This window comes from Ammodytes marinus (genome assembly GCF_949987685.1).
Source record: "Ammodytes marinus genome assembly, chromosome: 23".
Lineage (NCBI taxonomy): Eukaryota > Metazoa > Chordata > Actinopteri > Uranoscopiformes > Ammodytidae > Ammodytes > Ammodytes marinus.
Window position 1 is genome coordinate 848,504 of NC_137227.1, and position 12,856 is coordinate 861,359.

The window sequence follows — 12,856 nt, forward strand, 5'->3', positions numbered from 1 at the left end:
ACACTGCAGTCTGCTCAGTGTAACGTGAAACTAGGGGGCGTGCCTGTTGCTATGCAGTTACCGGCCTTCCATGATTGGCCAGGTTCAAACAGTGTGCAGAGGGACAGAGCGTTTTTGCAGAGAGGCTAAACTGCAGTACCAAAGTTAGACTGAAAAATAGCATAAGTTCCTCTTTAATGCTAGCAGTAAATGATCAGAAATCCTCAGGATGTGTTTACCTAATGATTACTGGAGTTTAACGGTGTGTACACCAATCTGGCCTCATATCAGCTTGTGTTCCTCTCCCTTGCCACATGGCCGTCTGGGTTTCCTCAAACAATATCTCTCTTAAGTCTAGATATTGACATTGTTAAAGTCTGGTGTTTAGGCTTTAAATAGAATTATAACTTGTGTTTGTAAAGCAAAGAGATAACATTAGTTGAAAAATTAGCCACTGATGCATCTGTTTCCTCTGTCTTTCTTATCCCTGCGCAGACTTGTTTGAGAGTGAGTATGTTCAAATTGGAAAAACAGGTTAGTTACAGCTTGGTTCTAGGTTTTGAATTGTTTTCATGTTAAATCTCTTTCTGTAAATGCTTTTCTGTCATTCAAATTATTACACCGAGGTATTTAAATGCATAAATGTGGAAAATGTTTGATCTCAGTGAAGTACTGTAGGTGTTAGTGGTGTGAATGTTTACAAAAATGTCTAAACGGTTAACCGGCTGCAATGTTTTCGTGTACACGTTTAACCGTTTAATATGGTAGGGGTGGAGGTGTGGGGGGGGGGCTCAACATAATTTTTTGCAGTGAGAAAGACCGGCCAGCAGATAGACAGAGAGAGGCAGAGAGGTCTTTATTTCATAATTTTGCTTTTTGTCTTAAAAGTGATCATAACTAGTCTAGCGATCATATGTTTTTAGACTGACTCCCGCTGTCGGGGCCATTGGGCTCACGAGCCGACCAGCTGATCGAAACAGCTATTTGAGACGGAGATGAAAACAAAAGTGAAACTGAAGGTGGAGCAGTGAAATGAATCAATATTGTAACCAAACACAATAATGTGTTGTGTTATCTGCTTTAGTAGCCTACAGTAGCAAATGTCGCCCCCCACTCCTAGAAATAAATTAAGTAATTTTCCAAACTTAAAAAAAAAAAAAAAAAAAAAAAAAAAAAAAACGGTTTTCGTTTATTGATTTTTCCTAAACGGTTATGATTAACTTACCGGCTACACGTGTACAAGTGCAAACCCTTAGTAGGTGTGCAAACATCTTAAGACGAAGACACACCGGGTCGACTACCTTACCGTCGCCAGAAAATGGAGTCGGGCAGGTTTTCAGCTCCAGTCTGCCCGACGCCGTCAAAAAAGTACGAAAAACACACCGAGCCGACTACCAACTTGCCGTACGTTCTGCGCTTGGGCGAGATGTAATGTCTCCATAACAGCAGGCGGGGCTAATCTGCATTGTGGCCCAAAAAAATAATTAAAATTGGAAAAGACGGGACAGCTCTCTAGACCAAAACACAGAGCACAGTCATTGTTGTAGTGATACGATACTGTTGTTAGCTCTCGGGCTTCTTCTTGTGGAAGAAAAAATATGTCGCAGGCGAAACAGAAGGAGAAATCGCCATTTATCTGGTTTGTTTACCATCCTCACTTCCGAGCTTCACTGATTCGCTAGCCCTCCACCAATCAGGTTGCTCCGGCTAAAAGACTGGCCGACGCCGATTACATGTTGAATCGGATGAAAAGAACGCCGACGACATTAACCACGGCCAATGTCACGGAACACATCAAACAGACTCATGTCCCCGCCCCCTCCAGACTCTCCAACGATGTCCGACGCCCAATTATCGGCCTGGTGTGTCTGCACCTTTAGAAACCTAAGGAACACTGTCTTGTGTTATACAGTTATGTGTTTATATTTCAAATTTATATAGACCTTAAAAGGTGCTCCGAGGAACTTTCAGTTTTTGTTAATTCTTGGACCCCCTTTGGACAAAATTGGTAGCGTTTTTACAACGCCAGCTGTAGTTCGTTGGTGAGCGTACCCATGACAAAATTAAGAAAAACAAAAAAAAGCACTAAAACAATTATTTGCACTGATGGTCTTGTTTACTGTGACATGTCATTTATGATAATCAGAGAAAAAATTAGACTGTTTCAGAAATATTTCAAATGTCCTTTTACAACGCCCGCTGTCGCAAAGCTGTTTCCTAGCGCGTGCCAGGCGCGCGAGTGTGAACTGAGAAGGGAGCAATATAGTGCATGTCCGTGTGTTGAAAGTGTGAGGACTCTTTTCGGCTCCGTGAGAGTGGTTTTGACACTGCATCAACTAATGCCAGTCACTGCCACACACACCTGATTGCAATGAGTTGATGGAGCAGTGTCACCTACTCTCTCTCTCACGGAGCTGAAAGATTACGTGTCCGACTCCTCACAGAAAGCGAATGAACGAGAGACGGCAGTTAGTATGGATCACGATGAGGTAATGTGTTTATGTTGTTGTAAATAATGACAATTTCAGATAGGCTAATGGTTATCTGATGATGGTGAAGCAAAGCAAACTTTGTGTTAGTACCAACCGCTCATTCATTTAGGAGTAAACACTGCAGTCTAGTTTCGCTCTCGTGAAATTGTATACACGTTGCTTGGTCCCGCCCGTAGCCTATATCACTCTCCCTTTTAGCTTTTCTTCATTGCATTTTTTCTTTGATGGTTCAGCCCCGTTATCAGTCATTATGACGACAAATAACTGTCTCAAACAAGGCTCCCGCTCCCCTTTCCTCACCTGGAGGGATAGGCTTCTCAATTCACGTTGCTGCGCCACACTGAAATCTGCGACCAATACGGATATGTGACCATAGAGCTTGCACGAGCGAACCGAAAATCGGACTGGGAGTGCGACCAGACCAAAAGCAGTAATAAAAACTATTTAAAAACTTTCTTTCTTTGCACTGATGGTCTCGTTTGCTGTTAAAGGTAATTTATGATTATCAGAGGAAACATGAGGCTGTTTAAAAGATATTTAAATGTTACTCGTAGCCGCTTTAAGTTAAATTATTTTTTTCTTTCAAACAATCTAATTATATCCACTTTAAATGCATTTTTTAAACACTAAAACTTAAAGAGGAATGATCAGTTATTATAGGCACTGCTATACTTAGTAAAACACATTGTTCGGAATATACATATATTCTTATATAGAGTATACTGTATATCAACGAGAAATACCTTTCTCACCACAAATGTACAGGAAATCCCCAGTGTAAGCTCCCACCATTAAGTAAATCCTCCTCTTTGGCCTCTCACGTGCCTTAATCGGACAGGATACACTTTAGCTCTCATCTCATTGCTCTGCTATGAAGCCATTGTAAACAGCCACCTGTATTCTATAAACACAGTGTTCACCCTCCACAGGCTACGCTCAGCTGCAACTTGAAATTTAGGCCAAGTGTTAAGTGCACTCAAATCTGAAATTCTGAGCCGAAGAGTGTGTTGGTTTATGTTATGACTGGCCAGCACCTTAACTCAAGGGGCTGTGTGTTTTTAGCTACTGTCACAACAGAGATTTAGGGTCTAATGGAGATGTGGGTGAGATTGTTTCCAGCATGCATGAGTGTTTTTCTGAAAGTTATGCAATAATCACCATTGGAATGTCTGTGTTATGATTTAGTGATGGATATACATTTTCAAAGGGATATAATGAAATTGTGAACCTGTGTGTACGTTTGGAGCAAAGTCATGAAAACTCATACTGGGGCCTCATTTATAAATGTAGCGTACGCACAGAAGACGGCGCACGCCACTTTCTACGCAAACATTGGGATTTATAAAAAACAAACTTGACGGGAGAATGTGCGGTTCTCCAAGGACACTTTGACCCAGGCGTGCGCACAGAAACGGGAGTAATGAGAAACGGCGACGCTGATGGCAGAAGCATGTAATGCGAGAAACTATGAGTTTGTGCAAAATGAATACAAATACTACATGTCATGTCACTTATATAAGAGTTCCTTTATCTTCAACTCTAAATAAAAAATAAAAATCTAATAAAATATTATTTGAAAAACAAAAACAAAGCTCAACAGCTTTAGAGGCGCTGCAGGCTTGTTGTCGTGCCTTCACGCAGGTGTTCATTTTCCCAGCTGATTCAGTTGGTGTTTCACATTTTGGATGACTCGGCTGTGGAAATATTATGTCATTTCCAGCAAATCAACAAAACAATTTTTCTATTATCTTTTGTCAGTTATCTTTTGTCAAGCATTCTTTGTTGACAAGTCTAATTTCAGGATTTTACCCCAATGTTTTGTTTCTCCAGTCCAGTTTTTTGCTTTATAGTTTGCAAACCATGCAACATGGTCTCACAATTACTCTATTGAGTTTTTAAAATAGCAGAAAAAGTCTGATTAACATTACAAAAGCCAAAAAATCTATCACAATGATATAACATAGATAAAAGCTTCAAAACATCATGTCCTGCACCCCTATCCTGTCTAACTGGTCATCCCTTGTGGTTTTAGTGGTTGTGGAGCAGGACAGTGCAGCGGCACAGCAGTACAGCAGACAGGGCTGTCCCACGGGGCTGCGGGCTGACCTGTGGGCCCTCATCCTGAACTCCACTAACCAGCCACAGGTAATATATGTATACATACACACACACACTCACTCACTCAGAGTTTGACATTGACATGTCAGTGTTTGTAATAAAGCAGCCGTGCACACACAGCTGCCGTGATTCCCAACCTGCCTGTTTACTACAAGCTGGGTTTCACTGCACTCCTTTTCACAAATAACGATTCGGTCTTTTGTTGGCTCTATTTGGAATTTACACCGTACAATAATATCCAGCCGACGTACAACTTTAACGTAATCTGTGTATTAGTCCCTAGCCTGTTTATATAAGCTTGCTGTATCTTGTCCCGTGTGTATAATGTTAAGATAATCAAATGTCCGCAATTTAGCACAGTTCGCCCAAACAGAACAGCAGCCTGCCTGTGTGGCAGGGTGCTGTGTAAACGCTGGAGTCCAAAGTCTCCTGTTGATGCCAAGTCGATAGAACATTGCTTGTGATTGTTAGATTGATTTCTGAGGGAGAGTTACATGGACCTGACTGAGGTCTGGAGAGTGTTTGCGCCGCTCTGGACGGCATAAGGGCAAACACATTAAACCTGTCAGAGTTGGCTGGATTGTCTCTTTTTCTTTTTGGCTTAACCTGCATCTTGTTAGAGGTGGAGTCAGTGATTCTAGGCCCGGCACAAGATCTGTTACTTTCTGATTGAACTGCCTCATGGGAATGATATTTTACAATTCTTCATTCATTTTATTTAATTGTTTTATTTAGTTATAGACTAAAGAAAGTCTTTAAAGCAAGTCAAAGCTGATTCCATTTTCTCTACCCGTTCAGACGAGTCTAAGCTGGCATGATGTGCGCTGCGATGTTAGCTAAAGTCAGCTTAATAAAGTCACTAATGGTAACTATTTTAAAGGTAAAAAACCCCAAACTATATTAAAAAAAGTCCTTTGCTCTCTCTCTATTTCTCTGTTTGTCTGTTTCTTTCTCTTTTTTCTTGCCTGTAGAGGTCTGCATAATAGCAGATGCCGACGTGACCTGCAGGTCCCCTGCAGTTGTTAAAGCGAAGGTTTCTTTCTTATTTTTGCGGGTTGGTGTAGACCAGGGGTGTCCAAACTTTTTCCACTGAGGGCCATATACAGAAAAATCTATGAAGGGCCGGGCCACTTGGCAAAAATAACACATTTATCAGGACATGTAGCTGCTCTGATGTTTAGTTTCATAGTGTCTTCGTAAATTGTAATCCTTCTTCACTGCAACACTTTCCTTGCAAATTAAACAGACACACTTCCCCTGAGAGCCGGCCGAAGCTTCCAAGGGGCCCTAAGCAGAATTTGATTGGGGGGCCTCTCTCCAATATCAGCGCTGCCCAAATCATTGACTATTGTTGAATGAGACACCCAGTGTTTTCTGGTATTGCCTCCAATGTCTAGCTGGGTGAAAGTAGTAGCCAGCCGAGGTCCCGACACTGCTAGGGGGGCCCGGGGGTATGCCCCCCCGGGAGATTTTTTTTTACTTTTTAAAGTGAAATGCATGAATCTGGTGCACTTTGAGAGGACAATTAAGAGGCTTAATCTGAAGACCATCCTCTGGTATGGGCTTGGTGCTCTTTTTCTTTTATGGGACATATTCCTTTGTAATATAATGAATGCATTTAAATTATTTAAAAACTAAAAGGGCCATATTACATTATATTTTTTAAATGTGCCGAAGGCCAATCAATCAGTTTTGACACCCCAGCACTAGTGGGTAAAAAAAAATGAAACCAATAGAGCAGCTATTAATTAATTAAGCTTAATAAATATTGTTAATCAAGACAGTTAATGTGTTACTAGCCACTACCTGTCTGCCCCTTCAAATTACATTCCAGAGCAAAGCGGCTGAGTCCGCTTATACAGTATTGGCATTAACATTGCCAAAAGTTGGGTAGGGTCCAAAAATAAGCGAGCTGAGCCGCTCCTATCTTCAGTATTCCTACGTTGGGGTACCAGCCGTCTGAAAGGTTGCCGAAAGGATGGAGAATAATTTTCGTGTTAAACCGCTGTGTATAGTCACCTCGGTAGGAGAGAAGGGAGTCTTGTGTTTAGCGAAAGATGTCTGCGCACAGCTCTCTGTTTATTGTGTGGTGTTTTTCCTCTTCATTTAATTAATCAGTGGGCTACACTGTGTCCCGCTGCTATGATGTCACCATACTTTTTTAAACATGTTACAGGCACATTTAAAATGTGTGTAGGCTATATTTACAAAGAACAATAACGTTTATCAGTTTAAACAAATACATATGTGTTTGTACTGTTTTATATTGAATACAGTTTTATTCACATTTTATATAACGTCCCAACTTTTTTGGAATGGGGTTGTACCACGAGGGTGTCTTTGTTTTACCTCCGCTGTCAAAATGACCATCTCTGTTTCTGTTCTCTTCACATCCGCAGTGCTGCTCACTGCCAAAGCGTTTCACAACTGTCATCCAGCCAAAACCCCCCCCCCCCCCCCCCCCGGCCTGTTCTTCTCTTCATTTATGTTAACCTGTCTCAAACAGGAGATACGCTGGAGTTTAACCATGCGGTCGGAAACATGACACCCATCAATTAAACTTGGTTAAGTCCTTCTGTCATAGCCATCAGAATCCATTAAGTTTATTCAGCAGTGTCCGTTAAGAGGGTGGTCTTTTACTCGCCATATTTATCATAAAACTGGACATTTTCTCCACACCGTTTGCATTGTAGAATTAACACCACCTTCATGAACAAAAATTTTTACCACATAACTGGGTTTTTTATGCACGTAGTAACACATTAACATGTTGAATCACTGCCATTTCAGGATGTGATGCATTACGAACAGCTAACAGCTGGAGTCATACAACACGAACTGTTGGTGGACAACCTGATCTATAAGGTACACTCCACTAAACTCTTACTGTTTATAAAGCTGAATAGCCAAGATGTTAACAGTGTCACATATATTTGTATTCGAAAGTTCACACAGTCTCTGTATGTACTTCTGTTATAAAGAAAAAAATCTTTAGCTTTTCTTGTACTTATGAAATTTGAAAAGCTGTAACATGTAATGAACATTTTCCTTTGGCATTTAATATCAAATGTAATTTCAAATGCTCTGCCCACCAGGATGTGAAGCTCACAGCAAGTAATGACGACTACTACTTTGTGTTTGAAGATTTCCTCTACCAGGTGGGGTCTACTCTTTCCCAGTTCACCTCACACCAGTACTCTCTTAAAAGCCCTGAAAACTTGCTTTCAAATATTGTGTTTTCTCTTTAACTCCAAATATCCTAAATAAACTATCAGTAAAGTATGTCGGGGAAAACTATTTTAAGTTATTATTTTTAAGCTAAAACATTCTTCTTATATTTTTTATTGGGAATATGTGTGAGCAAAGGGGAATTCCCGGTGGGTCACTCTAGTTTTTGTGCTGCGAGGTCCGGCATTGCACTAGGTTGAAATATCATTATACTGATTGGCACATAATAAAAATCTCTCTCTGTAGTGCGCAGTTAAGTTACTGCTAATTAAACGCGGCCTGAAGTGAAAATGAAACTATTTACCTCTTCAGGTGGAATAGCTATTAATAATTAATTATTATTAATAGGCATAATTAATATTGTTACAAAAGACAGTTAGTGTGTTGCGTGACTTGGATTTTGGGACAGAACCATTAATGTAGACTTTTGCATCTGGCGAGCTTCCTGTGTCTGTCATTTCAAATTACTTTCCCACATGGTTGAGCCATATAGGTTTTGTTTTATTTTGACAAAATTAATTAGAGTTGATTTTATTTATATTATTTTATTTTTTCCTGCGACTAAGCGACAAATGAAATTTGGCCCGACTAATGACCTTTCTGGTCGACTAACGCTTGGTCGACTATAAGGGGGCAGCCCTAATTAAAACGCAAGGGCATTCCTCTTTACCCACAGTTGAGTGCAGACAAGGATCTTCCTGTTATTATTTTCCTCTCTTGTAGCCACTGCTCTGTTTGCCCTCGGTGCTCGGCAGATAAGAGAACATGTACTGTAGATACTCGGCAACCGGTTTATTAACAGCTGTTAACATGTCATTCTCCTCGTTGGCTTACTGATTACTACACAGGGGTAGCGAGAACAAAGCTCCCGTATCACTGTCAATATTGACTGATGGTAAACTCACTAGGCAGTGAAAGAATCCACCCATTGTGGGGACAGCGTGGATTCACACAGATGTTGTTACGACTTTAACAAGTTGGGGAAGAAAGTTTAGGAAGTTTTGAAGAGAGTTTCTGATGCCTTCTTTATGGTTTATTAAAAAAAATACCTGTCATAGTAGTTAACATATAAGGAACATATCAAAACAGTTTATACCAAATAAAAGGCCTTTCTGGTAACATTAAGTATGTAGACACATCTACATCTACTGAGCTAGGACTTAAGGAATCACAAAAGGACAAAAACAGCTCAACTGAGAAGGTAGACTATAGACTTTTCTTATGTTTTTTATCCCACAATTTGCACATATTTTCAACTGCCTTGCATTTTATCTCAATCATTTTTTGTTCTTTGTGCATCTACCTTTAATATTGGACAGTAGGATAGGATAGGATAGGATAGGATAGGATAGGATTTACTTTATTGATCCCCAATGGGGAAACTGGTTTGCCACCGTAGTCTGTACAACATACAACACAGGAATACAGTAACAACATAAAACAAGCATAGTCACAGGGGGAGTATGGTCCACTACTAGTAAAAATAGAAGGTTAAAAAAGGGAATAAATAACAATATAACAATATTATGATGTGCAAATGAGCAATGTGCAGTAATACAATCAAATCAAATCAGCAGTCCTGATTAAAAAGCCTAGCTGCTGCAGGAACAGAAGACCTCCTGAATCTCTCTGTAGAGCATCTCGGTAACAGGAGACATTGGATCCTGCCACTTCTAACAGAAGTGCAGTGCAGGGGGTGATCATCACGTGACAGGACCGTCCTAAGCTTCCTCCTGTTTCTCTGCTCTGTGATGACCTCCAGAGAATCAGGGCTCATACCCATAATGGATCCTGCCTTTTTTATTAGTTTGTTGACCCTGTTCCTGTCCTCTACTGTCAGGCTGCCACCCAAACAAACAACAGCATAAAAAAGGACACTTGCAACAATACCGTGATAAAAAACATTAAGAAGTGATCTGCTGATTTCAAATGACCTGAGTTTCCTTAAAAAAAAAAACAATCTGGACTGGGCTTTTTTTTAAATGACACTGGTGTTCACTTTCCAGTCAAGCGTACTGTCCAGATGTACACCGAGATATTTGTACGAGGGGACCACCTCAACTGACTGTCCCCTAATGAGGATGGGGGTTGCCTGTGCTTTTTTCTTTCTAAAATCAATAATGAGCTCCTTCGTCTTATCAATATTAAGAATCAGGTGGGCTTCCTCACACCAACTGACAAAGCTATCGACTTCTGTTTGGTAAGCCGTATTGACATCTTTGGTTATATAGCCAACTAGGGTAGAGTCATCCGAAAATGTTTGTAAGTGACACACTTCACTGCTGTGCCTGTGGTCATAGGTGTACATTGAAAATAAAAATTGAGATAAAACCGTACCTTGTGGGGCCCCAGTGTTTGTAAATATAATGTCAGAGCTAGTACCATGAAGCCGTACAAACTGGGGTCTACTAGTGAGGTAGTCTGTGACCCATGCAACAGTGGAGCTGTTGAGGTTAAAATTTAAAAGCTTGCTGGCTAAAATATGTGGCTGCAGTGTGTTAAAAGCACTAGAAAAGTCAAAAAACATTATTCGTACAGATGCATTGGTTTGCTCCAGATGGCTGTATACCCTGTGCAACAGGTAGAGGAGGGCATCGTCCACACCCAGCCCTTCTCTATAGGCAAACTGTAGCGGGTCCTGAAAGGCACATACCTGCTTCTTTAAATGCCCTAGTAAAGTCCTTTAGAAACATTTCATTAAAGCTACTACGAGTAAGTCGGCACGTTGGCGACACCTTTGAACAAAAGCGGTAGTATTATTACGACGCCAGCTGTCGTGAAGCTGTTTTGTAGCTCGTGCAGGCGTGCAAGATTCAAATAATCAGGAAGCAATATGGTGCGTGTCCGTGTGTTGAAAGTGTGAGGGCACCGGACTCTTTTCGGCTCCGTGAGTCTATGGGTGACACAGCATCAACTAATGCCAGTAAGTGCTAAACACATCTGATTGCAATGAGTTGATGCATTGCCACCTCTCACGGAGCTGAACGAGTCCCCGTGTCCTCACACAAAGCGTATGAACGAGAGATGGCAGTTAGTTATGATCACGATGAGGTAATGTGTTTATGTTGTAAATAATGACTATTTCCGATGAATAATGGTCATCTGATGATGCTGGTGAGGCAAAGTAAACTTTGTTTTAGTAGGCTACCGCTCATTCATTTAGGAGTAAACACTGCAGTCTAGTTTCGCTGCGTGAAATTGTGTATACGTTGCTTGGCAACGCCCTCCCGCCCGACTATCACTCTCCCTTTTAGCTTTTCTTCATTGCATTTTCTTTTTTTTTCTTTTATGGTTCAGCCCCGTTATCGGTCATTATGACGACAAACAACTGTCTCAAACAAGGCTCCTGCTCCCCTTCCCTCACCTGGAGGGATAGGCTTCTCAAATCGCGTTCCTGCGCCTCACTGAAATCTGTGACCAATACGGATATGTGACCATAGAGCATGCACGCGTGAACCGAAAATCGGACTGGGTGTACGACCAGATCAAATGCAGTAATAAAAACTATATAAAAACGTCTTTCTTTGCACTGATGGTCTCGTTTGCTGTTAAAGGTAATTTATGATTATGAGAGGAAACATGAGGCTGTTTAAAAGATATTTAAAAGTTACTCGTTGCCGCTTTAAGGTTCTTTAACATTTTGGATTGACCGAGAGCACTGTAGTTGTTCAATAATAAAATGAATCCTCAAAAATACAACTTGCCTAAAAATTGTGCACACAGTGTAGATTGGAATTCCACACTGCCGTCGGACCATGCCGTAAAGTTTGGGTTCATGTTATCCTCCGGAACAGCACACAGCTGGGTGACTTTCACTTTGCTAACCGGCGTTAACTTGGCTAAAGTACCGACAGCTTAACAGATGCAAAAGTTCAATATTTTCAATTTATGCGTTTCGACGCGCCGCAAATGGCGCGTGTCACAGCGTGAAGCGTTTTGTCAGTGTGCAGTGTGTTCGTACCTTAAGTGAGTTCCTTACAAATGGCTGCCGGTCTCATTTTCAACCTGAAAGATTACCCCCCACCCCACAATCCCAATTATCTGAAAAGGCCGCTGGAAATTAAATTGGTTCTCAAAAAGGACCAAGATATGAGTCTATGAAGAAAATAGCCCCTGCTTAAGCTATCATGCATGCTTGAGGTGTTCCACAATTCTTTAATCAAGAGGGAGCAAGGCCTCTCAAGGTCACCTCAGGCCCTCGAACAAGAACAGGGTGTTAACTACTGTCTCTCCCTGGCATCAGGATGATATTACAAATTGTTCATGTAATCTGTTCATGTAGGTCTGAGAGAGAGCCAAAGAGGAGGACAGCACTTTCTTAGGTTAAAGGTCCTTACAACATTTAAACATCTTTGAACTTGAGATAAGATAAGTACCTTTATCTCTGGATAAACTTGTGTGTGGGCGAGCATTTAGTGTTTGCTGTATATTACCAGGTGTTGCTGTGTTTCTCTCGGGACACTGTCGTCTTGGATCACTTCAAATACAACAGTGCCACTCCTCCCAAATCCTACATCCAGGGTGAGACACGCACACACACAAACCCTAACCCTAGCATGCACACACACACACACACACACACACACACACACACACACACACACACACACACACACACACACACACACACACACACACACACAGGCACACGCAACTTGTGTGGACACTCATTGACATAATGCATTCCCTTGCCCCTAACCCTAACCATCAAAACAAGATGGCTAACCCCAATCCTTACACTAACCTAAACCTTATTCATACCTGAACCTTTAAACCTAGTGTTAAAGGTGCCTCGTCCCTACGTCACTACATTATTACACTGTGGTTTTCAAGCAGCTAGTTATCTAGCATCATCTCAGATCCATAATTGCGATAAAACATGATTTAAAATGTCATGGTCTGGCTGTGTCTTGTCTTGTTTTGGTGGTTCCCTGTGTTTCCTGTTTTATTTTGGTATTGTGGTAAGCTTTGACACAACCTCCCAGCTCTTGTCCTTTTTATCAAAATGGGCTTTTTACCTTGCCATTCCTTATTTTGTG

The 12,856-nt window shown here is 41.2% G+C and overlaps 1 protein-coding gene across 2 annotated transcripts in view; it reads left to right on the top strand.

The window, feature by feature from the left end:
- The window catches only part of tbc1d19 (TBC1 domain family, member 19), a 57,557-nt gene that overhangs the window by 26,454 nt on the left and 18,247 nt on the right, over positions 1 to 12,856 (top strand). The window contains exons 10-14 of one of the 2 annotated variants that reach the window (XM_080051779.1): positions 475 to 513; positions 4,504 to 4,616; positions 7,380 to 7,454; positions 7,685 to 7,747; positions 12,254 to 12,338. In XM_080051779.1, the coding sequence (XP_079907905.1) occupies positions 475 to 513; positions 4,504 to 4,616; positions 7,380 to 7,454; positions 7,685 to 7,747; positions 12,254 to 12,338 (375 nt within the window). The remainder of the gene's footprint in view (positions 1 to 474; positions 514 to 4,503; positions 4,617 to 7,379; positions 7,455 to 7,684; positions 7,748 to 12,253; positions 12,339 to 12,856) is intronic. The other variant, XM_080051780.1, reaches the window with a different exon arrangement.